Source organism: Gordionus sp. m RMFG-2023, chromosome 2 (genome assembly GCF_954871325.1).
Source record: "Gordionus sp. m RMFG-2023 chromosome 2, tfGorSpeb1-WG-v2, whole genome shotgun sequence".
Lineage (NCBI taxonomy): Eukaryota > Metazoa > Nematomorpha > Gordioida > Chordodea > Parachordodidae > Gordionus > Gordionus sp. m RMFG-2023.
Window position 1 is genome coordinate 55,662,317 of NC_088776.1, and position 21,978 is coordinate 55,684,294.

The 21,978-nt window shown below is 27.8% G+C and overlaps 1 protein-coding gene and 1 long non-coding RNA gene across 5 annotated transcripts; one reads left to right on the top strand and one right to left on the bottom strand.

Moving 5' to 3' along the window:
- Positions 1 to 2,313: 2,313 nt before the first annotated feature.
- Positions 2,314 to 14,169, top strand: LOC135925433 (PAN2-PAN3 deadenylation complex subunit pan3-like). 4 transcript variants are annotated; one of them, XM_065460747.1, is made up of 13 exons: positions 2,314 to 2,434; positions 2,512 to 2,700; positions 5,752 to 5,889; positions 9,164 to 9,260; positions 9,959 to 10,255; positions 10,596 to 10,712; positions 11,472 to 11,754; positions 11,911 to 12,001; positions 12,177 to 12,376; positions 12,872 to 13,058; positions 13,265 to 13,329; positions 13,755 to 13,893; positions 14,011 to 14,169. In XM_065460747.1, exons 2-13 carry the CDS (start codon positions 2,515 to 2,517, stop codon positions 14,137 to 14,139), a joined length of 1,929 nt encoding a protein of 642 aa, XP_065316819.1. In that variant the 5' UTR covers positions 2,314 to 2,434; positions 2,512 to 2,514; the 3' UTR covers positions 14,140 to 14,169. The 4 variants fall into 4 exon arrangements, with proteins under 4 accessions (XP_065316819.1, XP_065316820.1, XP_065316821.1 ...); XM_065460748.1 differs by having other exon boundaries at positions 9,962 to 10,255; XM_065460749.1 differs by lacking the exon at positions 5,752 to 5,889.
- A 1,216-nt stretch (positions 14,170 to 15,385) lies between these two features.
- Positions 15,386 to 19,199, bottom strand: LOC135925110 (uncharacterized). Its single transcript, XR_010571536.1, has 3 exons — positions 18,970 to 19,199; positions 17,739 to 17,884; positions 15,386 to 15,572 (listed from the first exon to the last, which is right to left on the bottom strand). It is a non-coding gene; the product is annotated as an uncharacterized LOC135925110 (long non-coding RNA).
- Positions 19,200 to 21,978: the final 2,779 nt, after the last annotated feature.

The window sequence follows — 21,978 nt, forward strand, 5'->3', positions numbered from 1 at the left end:
AAAATTAATATTATATGTAATTATAATGCAAAAATAATAATGAATCGACATTTTCTGGATTCAAACACGTTCTTCTTTGTTCTAAAAATCTTCTAGCAATGCTATATCCGCGTTCGGAAGAAGCACTAGAAAAGTTTTATTATATTCTCATAAAAGGAAATTTTTAATAAACAAAAATGTTTATTTATTCTAAGAAAAAAGTTTTATTGTAGTCTTAATTACATAATATTAGGTAAATGTTATTCACTTAAAAAAAACGATTGGTACAATAAAAAAAGAAATATTGTTATAGATCATTTAAACAATTATTTTTTTAGTTTGATTTTGAACAAAAATTTTTAATTTCCTTAACCCGCCCTCCCATTGTTTAAATTTCTTAACCCGCCCAGCCCTCCCCTAGTTTTGATTTTTTTAACCCGCCCACCCGGCTGCCCATTCTTGAAAAATTTTTTACCATCGGCCTGGGCGGGCGGGCCGAAACCTCGCCCAATGAAGACCTCTAAATTGAATACTGTTGAATATCATATACTTGAATGATTGAATACTGTTGAATATCATATACTTGAATGAAAATGTGGGTTAGATGATATTTTTTGGTGGTTTTTGAATATTTGAATGAAAATAAGTGGAAGATATATTTTTGATGGTTTATTTTGCTTTTTACCTTATTATTTCTAACAGCGTCTACATGACAGGATTTTCACTGGATGCAAACCCCCTTCAAAAACCTTTGCCTACCCCCCTAAAAAATTATCTAAAGGATTTATATTTTAGATAATAATTTCAATTAAATCCTCCATTATTTACAATGAATTTATTATTATAATTTTATGAGCTTGCTGAAATATCTAAACCTTTTAAATGTAATTTAAAAGGATAGCAGAAAGTTTAATTTGGAAAACAATATGTATAATTGTTAGCAATATATAGATTTAATCGATGAATTGTATTATATTAGTTCTATAATAAAAATATTAATTTTTACAGCAATAAATTTTGTCCTATTTCATCTCAAAATTTAATAGATAATCCCCCCAAAAATTTATCCTACCCCCATTAAAGCCGCCTACCCCCCTCAAAAAATAGGATGCAAACTGTTCCCACCCCTCTCGCTCATGTAGACGCTGTTTCTAACCAATATTTTTAAAAAATTTGTTTATTTTTAAAAAATTATAAATAAAATAAATATGCACCAGTGACATGACGTAACGATGCTATGACGTATACAATCGAAAAATTATAATATAGTAAAATCTCTATATTTTGTGATTATAATATTTTGATATGTCATTAGGTACTGTGCTCTCCTTTGTAACAACTTCATCCTTTCCCCTGTTTGGGTTTAATTTTGAAGTGAATGCCATCTATTTCAAACTTTGCATTTTAAATTTAATACTGTTTAATTTAATTCTCTTTGCTTCTGGGGAAACAGGCAAAATTCAGAGTTTCACAAATTTAAATAGCCGCGGTTTTTTACTTTTGAGAACTAAAGCAATATAAAACGCTTTACTAAGATATGAAGAAATATTAAATTTATAATCATAATTATAATATGATATATATTATTGTACATATAAACAAGAATTTGTTTATTAGAGAATATGTCATAAGCTATAAAATATACAAAATAATCATCTTTATTAAAAAAATGGTTATAATTCCTTTATATATTTTGGAATTAATTGTTTCTTCAACGAAACGAAAGTATGACACATTTGGTGAATTTAACGATTTAATCATTGAGAGTCAATCAGAATGGAATGCTTCATTTACCATGCGTGCAACATTATTATAAGTATTTTCATGTTCCAATACAACTTAGACACGTCCCTGTGAACAATATTTTTATCATGAAATCATTTATTTCTTTGGGAATTGTATCGTTTCTTCTCAAAGTTAACTGTTAATAAATTTTTTATCTAGATTATCAAACTAAAAATATTACTCAAAAAATATGGTTATTTATAATCTAAGAATGACTCATTTGTAGCAGGTAGAGATAGATAATGGTCTTTTTTATTGTTTCCTATATTTTTGAATGATTAAACAAGTTTTGATTCGCTATTATTCACGAAAATTTGTTATAAATTGCGTTTCCCCATGGATATTGTCATACTTTTGCCAATTAAATAAAATTTATTATATATATTATTAGAAATTTAAATAAAAATTTTTTTATAAATATCACGAATAAAATTTATTTAATTGAGAAGGGCATAGCTCTGATATCCATGATTTTAATAGATCCAGCGACCGAATTATTTTTTTATGAAAAGGTTATGTCAATATTGGATGTTTATCTTTTATCAGCTGACCGAGTTTGCAAAATAAAAATGTATTATAAAGGTGACAGGCATCACTTTATCTTTTTATTTTGGGCAAACACTATGTTAAATTTTAATAAATAGTATGTGCGATATGAACCAATTATAGGGTTTATTTAAATTTTATTATTATATTTTTATTGTGATACAAATATTGACTCTCATATCTATTCTTTTAAAATGCTAGGAAATGATTAAAGCTAATGAAGCGTTAGGCAACAATGTAGATATGCCTCATATATCCTCTATTCTATCATCAAACAATTCATCAATATTTTTATCGTCTCCTTCCCCCTTTTCAAGTCCATCAAATTCATCACTCTCAAAGCAATTACCAAATAATCAACCAACACCTCCAAATATCTTGCCATATCAGGTCTAGTTAACCAATTTTATAAATTTAAAATATTAAGATATTGAATTGATTAAAAAATTATATTTTTATACTAATAAGAATCTTAAAATACATATATGGCATTAATAAAAGATATCATAATTTTTAAAATCAAATCCTAGTTTTTTTCTTAAAAGAAAACATTAAAAAACAAAATTTTAAGTAGCAGGAGCATGAAATATAGATAGAAATACAATAAAATTGGCAGTTTTGATAGATTCTTTTCTATAAGTAAAAACCCACATTTTATACATTCTTTCTCTAAAACATTTAACTTACCTTGGCATGTTATACAACCAATATATTTTATTAAAATGAATCCAGTTCCTATATTATTTTCTCAGGGCTACAATTAAACATAGAAGAATTTCCCAACAAATAATCATCTTAAATTGAATGCTTGGTATCTAGACAAAGGTATCCTAGGATGTCTTAATGATCATAGGAATAGCTGAAAAGCATTAAAATCCATAAAGGGCTATGACTTGATCTGAATAACAATGTAAATTTTATTCACCTTTAGAATCAGACTATGCTTTATGTGATATTTATGTTGGTTGACAAAACATGTCTTATATGACTTGGTTCACCCCATGAATTTTAGAGATAAATTTTTTCATAATTTAATATAATTAAAGATATATAAAAACAATTATTTGCTCATTAGGCAATTTAATTACTTATTTTTTTCTATTGTCTCAAATATTTTACGTGCTTTCAATTCTTTGCCAATTTTTATGCCCTCTGAAATAGTATTAAACCTAAAAATTCATATGAAAAATACTCTTAAATCCATTTTAAATATTAAATTCTCATCCTTCTATTAGATGCAAGCTGCTCTTCCACTAATACTCAATGGTCTAGGTCTTTACCCCCATATTTCTTAATGTTTCAGCTTTCCTATCATCAGTCACAAAATTTTATTTCAAACTTGAGACTTTAATACTATTGTTTCAACTTATATTATGGCAATGGACATTTGGAGCTGAAACTTGCTAAGCTCGTATTCTAATTCTTTAAAACAAAGAGACTGTAATTTACCTTTAATACAGCCATCTGTCAAATATCTGCAGCTATTCAAAGAAAATCCTCTACACTCTTTTTCCATATAAATCCAACCCAAAGCCCATAGAATGATAACAACAACCTCTTTACCAGAACAAATAATTCCATTTTTACCCACTTGCCACCTTGACTATGAATGGGTAGAAATACCTAGTTTTATTCTAGGTTTCTTACTTATCAATGAGCTTAAATTTGCTATTGGTCCTCAATTAGGCTGCAAAATTGTAACACCAAATGCTCCATAACTCCCGTATGATCCATACCTAAGCCACCACTCTATTTGCTTTTCAAAACACAGACTACCAAAGCTCTATGCCATAATGTGATCATCAGTAGAATTGAGAGCCAAAAACATTTTTTCGGTCTCAGCCATTAAGCAAATCAGAATTAATGGGATTATCTATCTTCATAGTTGGGTAATATCGAATGTTGGCTATGGCTCAATCTTCTGGCTCGTGTCGGAAAAAATCCGTTACCATTAAGGCGTTTTAATATATATTAGTTTCTTTCAAATTTGAGCTACTATATTTTTAAAAAAAACCCTGAGTATAGTGATAGTTATCGTAAAATTCAGTTTAGCTGTTAGGATTATAATTGGTCTAAACGGCTAAGTAATTACCCAACTATACCAACCTAGGTATACTCCTTTGCTTGGGATTATACTTTATCGTTTTCTACCAACTCCACCATGAAAGTAGAAAACTTAAATACAATAAATATAGCCACCTAAGCAATTTATTATTCATTCAAGTGGTTTTAGACAAAGGTTCATTTGGACCTTCAAAACAATTAAAAAGTTACTCATAAAAAAAACAGGCTATCTAAAAAAGGATTTTTACTAACAGCAAAAAATATATCGATATTTCCCGATCCAATTGTGTTTCTCTATATAATTTCATTAAGTCTCGCTGATTTTACTTTTATTGTTTTTGTTTTTATAAAATATTGTTTTTAAAAAAAAACGGCCTGATTAAGATTAAGCCAAAATAATATTATGCGTTGAGATAAACAATATCATAATTTATTTATATTAAAGTTAAAAATGTATACAATATAGATTAAATTGAGTTGACGAAACATTGATTTTATACAAAATTGATATTATATTATGCCCCTGAAGTTTGGTAAAATTAATAGATATATATGTTTAAATAGATTGGTTTTTATTTATATATATCAGAGACTTGTAGAAGTACCATTTGCACGGCCCGTCTCGGATTTTTTAAAAATCTATTACATTTATTCTCAATTTTTAGCCCTTATAATAATGATGATTTAAAATATACGACTCGATCCGGGTATTTAAAAAAAATTCAGGCCTGGCCCTTGTACCCGGGCTTAGGGCCAAGTCGGGGCTTCGGGTCTTTGGTATATATATATACCAGAGTTGTTAAAAGATACTTTTTAAATGGATCTAGATACAGATACATCGTCTAAAAGGATATCTAGATACCGATATTTTAATCAAAAATCTATCTAGATACAGATACAGATACCACATTTTTATATCTAGATACAGGTAGTATCTAGATCTATTAACAACTCTGATATATACGAACAAGTAACGTTTGATAAATGTTTTCATAAATAAATGCGTATAGAGTATATTAAAATTAAAGTAAATTGTACCCGCTTAAAATTGTTAATAAAAGTCCAAACCTTGATGCCATCTTATAAGCAAAAAATCTCCAGGCTTACATATGGCTAAAATCGTAATCGAGCCGTTTTTAAAAGTCGACCCAAATCGCTGTCTTTTAATAGCACTAGTTTTTTGTATAATATATTTTATTGAGATAATATTTATTTTTTTTAGTTAACTATTAAATAGGTTGATATAAATGTGTCTCTATTTTAAACAAATTATTAAGCAAATTTTGAACATGTAATTTTAATTTATCTTATTTTAAAAAAAATTTATATATTAGATTTTAATATCTTTCTATTTACATATCTAACGAATACATCAAGGAGAATATAGGTGGAACAACTTATTTTTACAGAGGAGATAATGTAAACACATCTATAATTTCGCCTATCAATCATTACGATTCTCCCAGCAATTCAAATGTTAATCATTCACCTGTAGCTATGTTAAATAACTTTTCGGTAAAATAAAATTGTTGGTATCTTATTTTATCGATGAAATTTCTTTTAAAACTTGGATTTAAAAAGTTATATAGATTAGAGGTTGGTGCAGCCCAAAAGCCTGGACCATGAGGTGAACCCGAAAATTTTTCTTTTTTTCATAAGCTGGGCCAAATGTAAAATGTTTTTTTGAAGCTTGGTGTCAAATTTTTGTCATTTTCTTTCGTTAAAAAAGATTTAATTACGGGGCTGGCAATTTATTCTAAATTATTTTACTGAAAGACAAGCAAAAAAATATTTATGGGATTGGTCAAAAATTTATATGAGCTAGCTTGCCCCGACTTCTAATTATATTACATAAAGTTGTCACAAAGACCTTGCCTAAGATTGTCTCAGAAAGAATTTTAATGAGGTTTCTAAACTTGTCCCAAGCTCAAAATATTTTGCGACCCAGGCCGTAATTATTATTTTTTGTTAAGGAAAAATTATAAATTTGAATTGTTTAAGTTTAGGAAAAAAAAATGGCAAAATAAAATATTTAGCGCAGATTGCCCGAAAAAAAAATTAAGTTACCTGGCCCTGCCCAAAAGTGATAGGTTGTAAATCGCTAAAACAAAAATCTTTAAAATTGGAAATCTCGCTTATATCTCTTAGAAAATTTTAAAAGTTATATTGTAAATAATAATAATAGATTATAGGAAGTAAACACTTTTAAAATTGAGTTTTTAATAAAAAAATCACTACAAATGGAGGAAATATCTGGGAGCAACATTTGAGAATATTGATTATATTTCCATCATTATTAGCGATTTTTTTTTTTAAAAAAAAACTCAATTTAAATACAAGTGTTTACTTCCCTACCGTCTATTAATATTAATAAAATTTTTCTAGGAGACATAAGCGAAATTTCTAATTTTTTTTTTGTTTTTTAGCGATTTTTTATTTTAACGATTTAGGACATTTCAGTGCAGCCAAGCTCACGAATTGAGCTTTAGGGTAATACAAATCATTAAATTACCTATTACATCCCGTGTCCTGGTTCATCTTATTTTTCAAACCTACTTTTGATGAGACGAGTTTATTCAGATTTTGAACTTAGGACGCCATAAATTTAAATACCCTCTTTCTTTTTATCCCATTTAGAGGACACTGTTTAAACGGTTAAGCAGATTTCTACTTAGAAATAAGAAGAGTCAGGACATGTCCTAGAAATTTTTTCCCCTTAATATATTGTTATCCTTATCGAAGATTTTTAAATTAAAAATTAAGTACAACTAGGACCTGTACGCCAATAAAACTAACCTTGGTCAGTCCTATGTGCTGTCATTGGCTTGTTTCATTGTATTTGCTGTCACCAAGAGCGGCGGCGTGAATTGGCATAACAAACATAATTTTTTTTTATATTAATATATATTTATTTATTACTCTTTAAATATGCTTTTAAATTCAATTTTGTATATAAAAATAATTTTGTACAAATTTGCCGGACATAAGGATGATCTCCTTAAATTTAAGGTCAACCCAGCAAGAGAGAACCCCATTTCATTAGTTGTGTTACTTGCTGATGTGGCTAGCATCGAAAGCTTGTTTCTCTTTCTTTTCCAAAAATTTAGAACATCTATGGAATGACGTTTTCCGGTAAAAATATTATTCAATTCATCCAATTCATTCATGGTAGTATTCATAACTTATGTTTGGCATTGACCTGATAACTTTGTTAGATAACTTCTTTGTGATATATCTCCTGCTTCAATACATAGCAAATTGAATATCATCTTTCCTTTCAGTTTATGATGTTTTATAATAAATTTAGTAGACTTACAATTTTGGTTTATATTTTGCAGAGTTGTAATGATACTTTTCAAGTGGACCTAGATTCAGATACATCGTCTAAAAATAATTTACAATTTTTATTATAATTATGTAAGCTGTGCCTAATTTAGGATTCTATTGTTAGAATTCATATTTCGAAATGAGATGAAAAATTTAATGGTTTTTATAATTCATATACCAAATATATAATTAAATTATGCTAATTTTATAAGCGGGCTTGGGTTAAAAATTTTTTATAAATAATGGGCGGGCGGGTAAGAAATTTTTTTATTTTGACTTTTATTTCATAGTATACAGGTAAAAAAAAATCAATGATACAATTTGACATCATTGAGCGAAATGCATGTATAAAAAATATATATGTATTTATTATGAAATGTTTTAAAACAATTTCTATCCTGGTTAGAGTATAAATAAATTTCACATGGCCAATGCCCTATATTATGGTATCTAACTTCTGATATTACCTGAGGTAACTTAGATCCTTTTTCAATTTAGGAGTTTTATTTAAAGGTTTCTTTTTCATTAACTAATTTTACCTGCCATTAATAAAGCAATAACTATTTGAGATTTAAATGTTATAAGTTTTATAAAAAAAATTTCATTTTTTTGAAGTAAATGTCTTCGATATAATAACCATGCATTCACAATGCAGGTATCTATCAAATGAAATATTGTTCGAAGATAGAACCTTCTACCTTTGATATCTACTCTGTAGCATTCCATTAGCATATCGTGTAAACCTACTCCTCCCATTCCTTCATTATATTTTTTTTTAAAAAAATATCTCATTAAATTCCCGATGAATTAATTTGGGATCATAATTTTAAAATTATATTTACAAAAATAATTAAAATTTTAAAAAAATATACATGATGACATACTTGAATATTTTGTCTTTTTTATAAAATAAGCAGTTTTCAGAATTTTTCAATTAACATATATAAATAATATGTAAAATCAAGTAATTTTGGAAAAATCGTAACGGAAATATAGTCAAAAGTTAAGTGATAATAAACTAAAAACAAAAGCATATTTTTTTTTGATTATTAATAAAATACGATTGAATACATTATATATTTATTATAAAGTTAAATACAATCATTGAGTGGTTTTAAACGTTAAAATATAGCACGCAATATGATGATGTCAGATTAGCTCACAGGACTTTAAAGGGTTAAACATAATATAAATTTTCCTGGTTGAAAAAAATGTTAAAAAATAATTGAGACAACGCCAATATATTTTAAATGTCGCGGCGTTATCTAAACGGGGCGGGCGAACAAAAATTTTGGCCTGGCGCACAGCTTTATATATAACCTAAATAAATAAATATTGTAATATTATATAAAATAAATTAAATAAATATGTCACCCCATTCTTGGTTACATCTTTTTTTTTGGGTAGGTGGGGGGTGGATTTTTCAAAAATTTTCTTGAATTTAAAATATTTGAAAAAAAAGAATCCTAATAGATCATTGGCTAGAAATTCAACTTCTTCTCATCTGTATTACTCTAAACAAATGACATCTGATGTTCCCCAATTGAACTTAATGAATAGTAAGGACGTAAAATAATTTATATATTTTTTTCCTTACAAGATTCACGATTATTAATAAAATTTATACTAATTGTCTAGAAGGAAAGATAAATAAGAATCAATTTAGAATTCCAAATCTTCACAGCTTTTTCTCTCTTCTTCTCAAATGGATTAGTAGGTGTGCCATATATTTTTTAAATTAAATTATCCTTATTATTATACTTAAAAAAGAAAATCTGTACTTTTTTTCTATATATTAATCGAAATATTAACCCTGTCACTGATTTTGACTATAAAACATATAAATATGTTAAACATAAATAATTGCATTTGAATTCGCAGCTATTACGGAATAGATTGAACTTTTTGCTGCTTTTATCCTAATAACTTTTAAGTTCAATTATTTCTATATATAAGTTTTTAAAAAAAAGATTAGTTATATTATAAACTCTTTACTTTGAATCTTACGATGAAATATCCATTTAGAAATTCGAAATGATTTTTTAAATTTGTTCGTCTGCTTTTAAATATAAAATAAAATATTATTTTTTTTTTAACTTTTAAAAATGAATTTAGAATTTATTAAACAAGAACCTAGGAACCCCTTTAAAAAAAAGTTCTGACCGGTTCTCGAATGTTCCGGTCTCTGCTTGAAAAAAATATGGCCTGACAAAGGTAATGTAGTTCCTTATATATATCTTATTGAAAATGATTCTAGTAGCGCCGTCTTCCTTGCCACCTTCACTCTCCGCCTCCCCCTTTTTTACCGAGGCGAATTTGGCTCGTCACTTACGTCAACCACGTCACCCGACTTCCTTTTCTAACCAATCAAATCCTTATTTCGGACTAGTTCTCGATGACCGATACCACTCGCTCGAACCCCTACGTAGCGACTACCACGAAAAAACGAGAAGAAATAACAGCTGTGATGGGGATTCCCCTAAAAAGCGAGTTTCTTTGTTCAAAGCCATAGATGTTACGGATGGCCACCCTGATTGCCTCGCCAGAATACACGGTTTTTCTCAATTAAAATTTTAAAACAATTTACTCCACACAAATGCTAATGTTAAAACAGTAAATTCGTTAGTTAAAGTTTACTCAATGCTAATAAACAATATTATAATTTTACTAGTTCACTCTGCCCCCATTTATCTTTGTGGAATTATTAATAATGGCACTCCACATAAGAAATGAGGAATATTTTTGCATTTAAAATGAAGAACCTGAAATGCTAACTTTAAAAAAAAATAATAAGAGAATCCATTTATAAAACCTATAAATTAATAAAAAAGAGTATGTAAAGAAAGAATAAAACAATTAAATTAATTTTTAATTGAATTATTCGACGAATTTAGATTACTCGCTGTCTAACGTGAAAATGAGGAAAGCTCTTACGAATTGGAAAAAGTTTGAACACATCAATTGCGTTAAACTTAAGGAAGTTTTCTCCACCAAGGCCTTCGGAGATTCATGTACAATAATCCGACATATTTTTATGAGACAGGAAGAAAGTAGTAGAAAGTTGTGAGACAAAAAAAATCAGAACAGGGTCGTCTAAACCCTTTATAAGCTAAAAGCCCTGAGATTAGTAGTGTAACTAGACATCAGTCAACGTGAGGGGCGCAAGTTGGTTGACTAACTTTTTAATAACCCTCTAATGGTAAGGGAAAAAAATAACCCGAATGATTGAATGGGAGACAGCTCACCCCTATTTTAAAACTTCACACTCAAATTTCTATTTATAAACCTTAATTTTTTAAAAATATTTATTTATTTAACCTTACATTAATTATAGATGTAAATATCTCAAAGATTTAATATTAAATATATAATATTTGATAAATTTTTTGTAAAGATTATCATTAATTAACGCAAAATTGCCTTAAATACTATATTTCCTATGCATTAAGTATTTTATATTTCTAATTGAATTTTATGGATATACCAATTCTTTAATATTTCGGATGATCATTTATATTTTAAACAATATCGGTTATTGGCTGATATCGTTAAATTAACCTAATCCGATATATCTAAATGAGGGATAAAAAAATATATATTTGTTATTAAAAGTAGGATGGATCTATGATATCGATGAGTGGCTGATATTTAATCTTCATATTGGAAAAATCTGATAACTTAATTCTAGGAAAGAAACATGAGAAGGTGTTAGAATAATAAAGGAATCTCCCCTTTCCCTTTTATTAATAATAAAAATAAAATAATAATAGCCTTGGTATTCGTGTACCAGTACCACCCTTCTTACGTGACTCTGAGGGACTATTATTACTCTCTCAAATCCCGCAAACCTAATATGGCCAGTAGCAACCTGCGTGGCGGCATGAACATTGATTCCCAAAACGTGTCCCTAAATTCACCGGACGAAGGCGATATATGGAATTTCGTGATTCAAATTAGCGGGTCCTTGAGACGCATTCATTCCTCCAACCTTTATTGTGGCGGGTTGGATGGCATAAAGCCCTCCAAAATTCTCATAGACCCACTGGACCAAAAGTAATATTAAACCTTTCTAACGAAGAAATTATTTTAAATATGATAATATATATTATAGTTTTTTTACTCACAGAAAACTTTACCTTCTCCCTTATAAATTTTTTTTTTCTTTTTTCGAAATTAAAAAAAAAATATTAATTGATAATAACAACGAAGGATAAAACTAAATTGCCTGGGTATGGTCGAGATTCTCAATAGCGAAAACGATTCCTCAAACAACGCCCCACTTGCTGTAACCCATTTTCAAGTAATTAGGTTTAAAATAACTCGTGTGCCATTTTTTCCCAAATTATCTCTCCTATTATCTCTATCACATTTTTCAACCTTATCAAACAGCGATTTTTGAAAAAACTCTTTTAATAACTTAGTAATTTATATTTGAAATGAAATTTTCAAAAAACAAATTGATATTCGTATAATAGCAAGAAGATCTCAAGGCCACCGGTCGTCTCATATTATCAATGACCACGAGCGATTCTTATACACCCATTTGTGATAACACCGTTATAAATAATGGCGGGGCCGGAAGTGGAGGCGGAAACAATAATAAATGGATGATCCATGCGCTTAAAAGCGCTCTGACTTCAACCCGCTATTGCGACGATCTAAAGAACATCTTGCTGTAATTCTTTTTTTTAAAAAAAACTCACTAAAATTAATATATCACAAAGGAAATCTAAAATGAAGTTTAAAATGCTATATATATACTACTTTTTTTAGTCACAAAGTGTTTTTTTTCTAGTTAGTCTGGTTAAGAGGTCACCTTATTTATGAAAAAAGTCACAAGTTATGAAAAAGAAAAAGTGTGAATTAAATAAGCTGCTATAAATTAATTTTAATTTTTTTAAAAGTATTATTATGTATAATATAGATAGTGTGTAGGGATCCGCAAATTAATTAAAAAAAATTTTACGGATCCGATATTTTCCGATAATCATACAAAACAAATCTGATAAAAGGCATTGGTTGCCAGATTAATTTTGAAGTGGATATTAGAAAATATCGAATCTGCTGGATTGACACAATTCTAAAGATAAAAGTGATTACAAGTGTAAAAGGGACAGGAATGTTTTTTTTTAGAAATGATATATTATTTCTTATTAAAATTATTTAAAAGCTATCTCCTAACCCCACCAGTTCAAAACACTTTCAACGAAAATCAGACCAAAAACAGGAATGCGTCGCCTCAAAAAACCGCGCTAAAGAGCGTGAACGATATCATGCCTATGATAGGTGCCAGGTTCTACGCCCACATAGAGAAGTCTGCGCAACAGTACGCCTACATCAAGGACCAACTATCACTAGTATTATGCTCTTACAAATGTTCCATAAATTTTCCTAGAAATTCTGTACTTTGTAATGAGTTTAAATCATTCCATGACCACTTTTTTCCATTTGGTAAGATTTAACGAGTTGGAATGCTACCATTAACAAGACACCGATATTTAAAATTCATATGCCTATATCACTGATCTACGCTTTTATTATTATTTTTTTCTGTACAAATAAGGAACTCGAAAACGGTAGAATTTTTAGACTGTTATGCAAATTGAACACCATAGTGGAAAGGCCGGAGTAATTGAAAAATTTTTTTTATAAAAGAAAGTATATAAAAATAAAATGAGAGAGATAGTTGGGTAATAACTAAATGTTGGCCAATCCGGCTAAATCATCAGGCGTGTGCCGGAGAAAATCTTTTAACATTGAGGCATTTTAATTTATATGAGATTCTCTCAATTTGAGCTGCTATATTTATAAGAAAACTCCAAGACCACAAAGTGATAGTTTTCGGCTAAAAATGGATTCAGCCAATTTTTTAGTCGTAGTAATTACCCAACTATAATCATGAGTATATATGCAGTTAGAACTGCGTATAATAGGAACTCTCTGCCTGTATATATAGAAAGAAAAGATAGGAATAACTGAAGGAAAAAAAAATGGTAGAAAGTAAAAGGGATTAATTAATATATATTTTTTTAAATTAAAATTTACTTAATTAGACATAATATGGACGTTTCATGGTCCGAGACAGGTGATCGATACTTGCTCAAGTTATTCAGGGATTTCTTGTTTTACTCTCGCAAACATGATGGTACTCCATTTTTGGACCTATCTCACATTATTATTCACCTCAACAAAGTTAATATATATATATTTCATATTTTTTTTAACTATGTTTTTCATTAATCGTTAAATGTTACATCTTGGGATTATGTTGTATAATTCATTCATCCTGTTTACTATTTTTACTTAAAGTTGGACACTGGCAACCAGGACAGGATAACACTAACCTCGAGGGATGAAAGAAACATGATAATAGTTTCATATGCCGATCTCAACAAATGCCTCCAAAGTTCCTTTTCCGAGCTTTTCGCTGAAAGTTGAATGACGAATAACCTCCCCCACCCCTCCTAACACTTTTATTCAACTGCACAATTATCCTAACTATTTATTAATAAACCCTTAATAGCTATCTACCCCCTCCCCCCCCATACAATCATGCTATCTACGAAAACTTAGGGTTTAACTATATTATATATATTTAATAGTGTTTTAGTGCCAAATTTATTATAGTTCTTTAAGAAATACGAAAATATTTATATATTTTTTAAAAAAAATTATTTTATTACCCTCCTTTTTAAAAAAAAAGATATAATGTCATACAGAGCTATGAACTGAGCATCGCTCTACACGATTTATAAATGAATTGTTCTATCTTAAATTATCTAGCACAAAACAGGATGAATATTTATCATCTTTTGTAGACTAATAAAAAATTTTGAAAATTATTTTTTAACTCATTTCATATTCCAAATCAATTATTTTAAAAAAATATCCTAACGGAGTTGTTCTAAATACATTGTTTTGGATTGAAATGTTGCATAATCAACTTGATTTATTTGCATTAATGCTAGGAAAAATAATTTTGCCCACCCTTTTCTAAAACCACAAAATAATATTTTTTATATTTAAAATAGTTGTGTTAATAGTGAGGTTTTTAAAAATATTTTATCTCTATGTTTATTTAATTATTTATAATATTTAATATATTTTATCTAAGTAATTATTCCATATTAAGTGGGCTAATAAAAGTTTACTCAAAATTATATTAGATTTTAAAAACATTTTTTGTTTCTTTTTAAAAAAAAATCTGTGATGTAATATTATATGACAGTAAACGAATCAATAAATTGACAAGAAAAAAATATTCACACAATAGACCCCCTCTTCCTCTACATCCCCGCTTTTCAATTAATCTATTTTGTGATTATTAACTCTTCGTCAAACATACACTAAAGCTATATTCAAAATCAAACTATGTTCCATTTAGAAATAAAACCCCTCCATCCTGGGTTTCTGATCACTTTTTTTTTATGATTTGGTATTAGCAGCTTGAAGATATAGAAATTTATTATCGCAAAATTGTAATATATATTATATATAAATACTAAAACATCTTATGGATTATTATTTACGTATTTATAAAAAAAAATTTAAAAAAAGTACAAAATGTTTAATATGGAAATTTAATTTTAGTGTAAATTTTACCAACTTTTAAAACTTGAAAAAATAAGATTAAATAAGTGGAAAGATTACAAAAAAAAAATTATTATCATTAAATTCACTCCCTTGGTAATAACTTCAGGATATTCGGAATCTAAAACAATTTGATCTATCCAATTAATATATTTCCTGACATTAGTTTAAACTCTCTGCGATTCGTTATGTCCTTTCATCCCACATTTACCACTTGAACTAACTATACCTATGACTCCATAAACCGTCAACGCGACAGGATAAAGACCACCGGAATCTCCCTGTTCATCAAAACAATAAAGAATGTTATAGCATTTAAATCTAATTAGTGTATTTTATCAGTGACATTTCTTCTTTATTAAGTTTCAGGTCCTAAAAGCAAAGTTTAAACAATCTTCAAAGATTTTTTTGCCCAAAATTAAGTCTTCGAAAATCAGAAAATTAAAGATTTTAAAAAATTTTTATCATGAAAGATATTTCTTATTTTTATATAAATAACTTGACTTTTTTAGCCACCCTGTGTTATACATATCTCATAATATTTTAAAAGAATTAATACATCCTATTTTGATAAATATTATCATTTATAATGCGATTTTAATAACAAATTCAATTTTATTCGCACTAAAAGGTTAACTATATAATTGACAAATGTCATAGTCATAGAGGACACTAATTTTTTGATAAGGGTATTTAATTTTGTTAAGCAGATTAGTGCGTTTATCATAGCAGTGGCATAACAATTTGGGAAGGGGGATATTTAGAGACCAGCCTAAAAATTCCCGGCTTGTCAAACAAAAATTTTACAAATTTTTTTATTTTAGCGTTTAAAATGAATAGTAATTTATAAAAATTTTACAATAATTGCGCTTACATTAATCATATTTCAAGTCATTTTTTTTTGCAAATTATTTATATTTTACAATAATGTATTACGTACATAACATAATTACCTAAATTCAAAACTGCTCATGTGTAATTCCATGACAAATCGACCAGTGATTCTGACCACCATTATAAAAGTGGATAAAACTTGGGGATTAAATAGATTGTATATACTAATTCAAATTTAAATACCCTAGCTCAAATATATCCTGAGTTAAGGGCCTTCAAAATTCGATGAAAGCTTTTTCCTCTTTTAATGAATCACTAAATATTAAAATAAATCTTCTTTTAAAGTAACAAATTATGTATCATTTTGTAGCTCTTAAAATTCTCCTCAAGGAAATTCAAAATTTATTTAAAAAATATCTTCAGTATCATTGTATTTCCGATAAAACAAGAAAAAAAAATATTTTGAAAAGTGTCCCATTTAAAGCGATTAAACTCATGAAATATGTTTCACATATTTAATTTAAAATATTAATGGAGAAAATAATAATTTAAATTTTATTTCGTTTTTTATAACTTTAAGGAATAAAAAAAAAATCAATTATAAAGGACGTATGAAACGATGAATCTCATCAAATATTTTTTTTTGCCAATATATTTAAATAAGATTATTAACGGAGAAAATAAGAATTCAAATATTATCTAGTTTTTATAGAAAAATCAATTGAGGTCGTTATCAATAAAAATAATAATGTATTTCTTATTGGGGTATAAAGAAACGCATTTTTAAAAAATTTCTAGTGTTTATAATAATTTTATTCAAACATAATGGTTATTTATAAAACAAAATGCATATTTGTATTTATAAAATACATTATAATTATCTTAAAATAACGCCCTTTAGAATTAATTTATTTATTCCTAAAATTATAGAAATCTAAATAAAATTCTTATTTTTCTCCATTAATGTTTTTATTTTAATATTTAAATATATTGCTAATAGACATATTTGTTGAGTTTCATTGTTTCAAACACCCTATATAATTGATTTTTTTTTATTTCTAAAATTATAAAAAGCTAAATAAAATTTTAATTCTAATTTTCTCCATTAATATTTTTACTTAAATATTTAAGTATATTGGTAATAAGCATATTTAATGAATTTTATAATTTCATATTAGGTCCTTCTCAAAATAAACTTTTTTGTTTTACAAGACATACAACGACACTGAAGATATTTTTAAAATTATTTTGGCATTTTCTGATGGATAATTTTGAGGACTTACAAAATGATATATAATTTGTAAATTTAGACAAAAATACGAGTAATTTGATATTCGTTAAAAAAGGAAAAGGCTCTCATCGAACCTTGAAGGTTCATAACTCTAGATATATTTGAGCCACAGTATTAAAATTTTTATTTATATAAAATATACAATCTATTTATTCCCAAGTTTCATCTATTTTAAAAATGATTGTCCGAAAATCTCCTATCTTGGGCGATTTGTCATGGAATTACCCTTATACGCAAATCGTATATGCATCCCTCAAAGACAAATTTTCTATTTATGCCCCTTACATTTTCGATAATTATTGCAAAAAATAATGATAATAACCTGACCATCTCGTCCACCAACGTCAATACATATCACATTATCAGCGATGCTGCTATAAGTTTTATCATTATCTTTTCGACAATTTTGCTCGCCACGAAAGAGTAGGCATACCTCATGAAGGATTTTAGACTTGGGCTCATTGAAAACTATCATGGTTTTATATGTTTAGGAATTAATTGTAAACTATGAAAGGTCCGTTTAATAATGATCTTTTTTTGCCAAAAAGGGAAGTTGAGGCGAGAGAATGGGTTTAATTATGGGTGATGAGAATGCCCTTTTCAAGATTGATCAATGTTATGCATTTTATTTAAGAAATATGTTAAAATCCTCTTAATGGGGAGACAGTTTATTTTGGTGTTGCTAAACAGCAGCTAGCCTAAAGATTTTGTTCATAGGTGGCTCAAAGGTTTGTACATCTATAAGCGAAATCTCTAGGCTCTTAAGGCAATATTTTTGTAACTAAAATATTGAGTTTAGCAGTTTTTAAAAAAATCATATCAAATCGAACCGTTTAACAACACTAGTTTCTTTATTAATCGATAATTTTGCCTTAGGTTCTACATTCTAGAATTCTGTGTTTTACAACTATTTCAAAATGTGGGTTAGAGCGTTAGCAAATTAAAAAGTAAATTTTATTATAGACCTTTTTTTCATTATCTATATTAACCCGAATTAGAACCCCGAATGGATCAATTATAATGTGACCAAATCAAATAGACATTATCTTGGACTACGGACTACTACCATTATTTTAAAATTTATTTAAAACCAATCGGAGTCGAACCTCGAAAAAAATATTTTATATAGGATTGTTTTCCCATGTTTAAAATTATTTTATCCTTAAGCGGTTTTTTTTTCTTCCGATTTCTTTGAAAAATATAACTTTCTCAAAACGATCCAATATGAAGAAAATTTGGGTCTAATCATACTCGGGTCGTTATTTCGAAATTAAAATTTCGCCATTGGATTCGGATGATTTAAATAAAATTTCGAATTGGATTCTCTTGGATAATTTTTTCTATTGGATTAAGTTAGATCGGGGAAGATCTAACGCAAAACACGCATCTAGTAACTTTGAACCACATATAATTTCTGAGTATTTCCTGCTAATCCTTCTACAAAATCTGGAAATCTTCTTTATTGGAATAAAATACTCAAATATAAATCGTTTAAATAACCCTAAAATGGTTAAATTTGTTATGTAGTATATTAATAATGCATGGCTTTATACTTTGTTCTCCCCATCTAGTCACATTGCAGTCTTGATTCTTTTGAACAGCTTACGTTTGATTTTTCATTGAAAGAAATTTCATTTTCTAACTCCAATATTGCTATATCGTTGTCCAAGGTTGCTTATTAAAATCAGGGTGTTGGATAGTTAGCACAACATTTGATTTGCACATAGTATTATAATCCTCATCAATTGTAGGAAAATTGAGAAGTCTGTTGCTGTTAGATCTAAAATAATATTTTAAGGGATATATTTGGATAGCCGTTCCACTCTCGCCATGAATTTTCGGGTTACAGACCCGTTTTTTAAAAGTCCTCTGGTCAAAATATGTTAAAAAAAATAAAAATTTTAGTTTTTCATCTACTTTAAAAAAAATATTCTCCAAGAGGTTATTCGTTACGCTAATCATGTCCCTTTTATCTTAGCTATCCAGTTAGCAATTTAAAATTGATATCTCCTATAAATGTGATTTTGAGGAACATCGGAGGAATTCTTATAATAAAATAGTTTTGGATATTTAGCAATAAAAAAAACTACTTTTCCAATATTCCACTTAGTGATATTTAACATATAGACAACTATTATAATAAATGTTTTTTAAAAACTTATAATTGATCTAAGATGAAAGCACTATAACTGCATTTTTACAGGTTAGGTTCTAATTTTTAGCTTTAGGTTCGGTTTCGATTCTATAAATAATAACGATTTTGGATCACTCTAGTTATTTAAAAAATTTAGGCTAAAACTAGACTAAGGATTAAATTGCTATATAATGTATATCTCAATAAAATTGATAAATTTTTTTTGCATAACCCTATATTCCGAAAGATAGTAGAGTTATCTCTTTCCTTTTCACTATTTAGCAGAGCATAGTTCACTAATGAATCCAAGTCGTTTATCCCTCCAATTACTATTTCTCTGATTAGTTATTTTTTAAAAATATACAATATTTAAGATTTATATCATATGATGGATCTGCTAATTCAACTCTTGTAAATATCATCGATTGGTCGCATGAAATGTAAATTATATATTTGTTTAATTCAAACAAAACCAAATTTTTAAATTTCTTTTGTATTTTTTTTATAAATTTGTTTAGACGATCTGCCCCCCCCTCCCTTTAAAAAAACTTCAAAATTAAGTCTCACCCTGCTAAATTTAGCACAACTTAAATTATCAAAATTTCTGCTTGATTTCTGTCAGAATGTATACTTGCAATGCCCCGCCGTTAGAACGCTTTTGGATGATATATGACTCCTCGATAGACTGTGTTAGATGATGTTTTGACATATACCTTTTGAATATGTTAGGGGGTTTAAAAGAAAAGAATTAACCAAATAATAAAAACTAATCTTCTCCTCCCTATAAAATTTTTTTATAATAATGATATACAGAAAGAATATATAAATAAAACTTTGTTTAATATAGTTATATAACAGATTAGGTAAATTCAATAATGAATTAGAATCGAATAGTACATTCTTTGTATTCGTTTAAAAAACGATTCGAATAATTTAATATTCGTATTAGAAAACGAATAGTAATATCTACCATTATTCGAAATTGATCGGGATACTGCGTGCTCCCCCACTTGCCGACTACATTCCTGCCTTTGTGTAATTTATAACTTGTTATGATATTTAAAAATACTAGCAAATAACAAATAAAAAGTTCAAATATTCCTTCAATTTCAGCTTCCGATATTTCCAAATTTGCGTTCCTCTGTCTGTCCATAATAGTATTATCTGCCAGATTGACAGGTTATCAAATAGAAATGACAAATGTTCTATTTTATTTATTAAATATACCGAATAATTCTAATCGAATGAATAATTATTCGTACTCAGACAAAATAAATAATTTATTAGTCATTATTTGATTCGATTAATCGAATCTTTTTTGAATAGGCCTAGAACAGATGGTATACATTTTAAAATATAAACGATAGGCTTAACTTTCCTTATAAATTTGATAGAAATTTGATCAATGGAGGGAGAAAGGCATAACGTTGGAAATTTTTTTTCAGAGAATGCAGAATTCTTTTATTTAAAAGTTATATGTTTACTTGCCAAGGCCACACTGAAATGCTTGCCTCGTTTCCTCCAATTAATGCAATTTTTAAATTTTCTCCCGATTTTGACAATTCGAATGTTTGTTAAGATATCGACTAAAGCCCAAGATATTCGATTTGTGCTGCAAATTAGAATTCATGGTAAGGCCCCAGCCGCCTGCTTATTATTTCAATTTCTCTCCCCCCCCCACTCCACCACGATTTTTGAAATAATATTAATCTACCCTTTGTTTTCAGTTTTTTTAGCTGGCCCGTTTTGAGAAATCTTATCATCCTTACTACCACCGAAAAAATTTGTTCGAATAAATAAGTTAATTGCCCAACTGTTGTAATAAAATATAGTTTTATAATTTACAAATAATAAAAATGAGTGCGTAATATATTCCTGATATATTAAAGGAAAATAAATATGTAATAGATTTAGTGATATTAATCGTTTCTTTTAAATTTAAATTTTTTTTTGTTCATTTTTAAACTAATTTTTTAAATAGACATTTTAAAAATTATCAAATTTTAGTTTAAAAAAAAAAATATTATGACGACTTTAAAAAAAATTTTAAATTTCTTTTCTATATATTAATTGCCAAGTCCAGCCCTTTCCGTTAAATTTTTTGTCCGCCCTTGCCCGCAGTCAGGTTTTCAGAGGGCGTGGGCTTTGCAGATCCCTGCACTATACTAATAAATTTAAAATATTTTAAAAGAAAAGCTTCTTACCTATAACACCGGACTAGAAGACAAGAATAATTCAATCGAAAATTCCGAATTTATTGTAAATAATACTAATAAAATAATTATTTTATTAATAAACATTTTTTGAAACAGGATAAAAAAAGGAAATGAAAATGAGATGTGAAAATATAAAAAATAAATAAATAAAAAATAACTAATTTTAACCTGAAACGTTATTATCTAAGATTATTAATAATTTTCTATACCTT

Bases quoted from the DNA above. Each gene is read 5' to 3' on its own strand.
- LOC135925433 (XM_065460747.1), top strand. From the start codon at position 2,515: ATGATTAAAGCTAATGAAGCGTTAGGCAACAATGTAGATATGCCTCAT. The intron at 11,755-11,910 runs GTAATATTAAAC...ATAACAACGAAG, and splicing joins ATAGACCCACTGGACCAAAA to GATAAAACTAAATTGCCTGG. The intron at 13,330-13,754 runs GTAATTGAAAAA...TTACTTAATTAG, and splicing joins ACCATAGTGGAAAGGCCGGA to ACATAATATGGACGTTTCAT.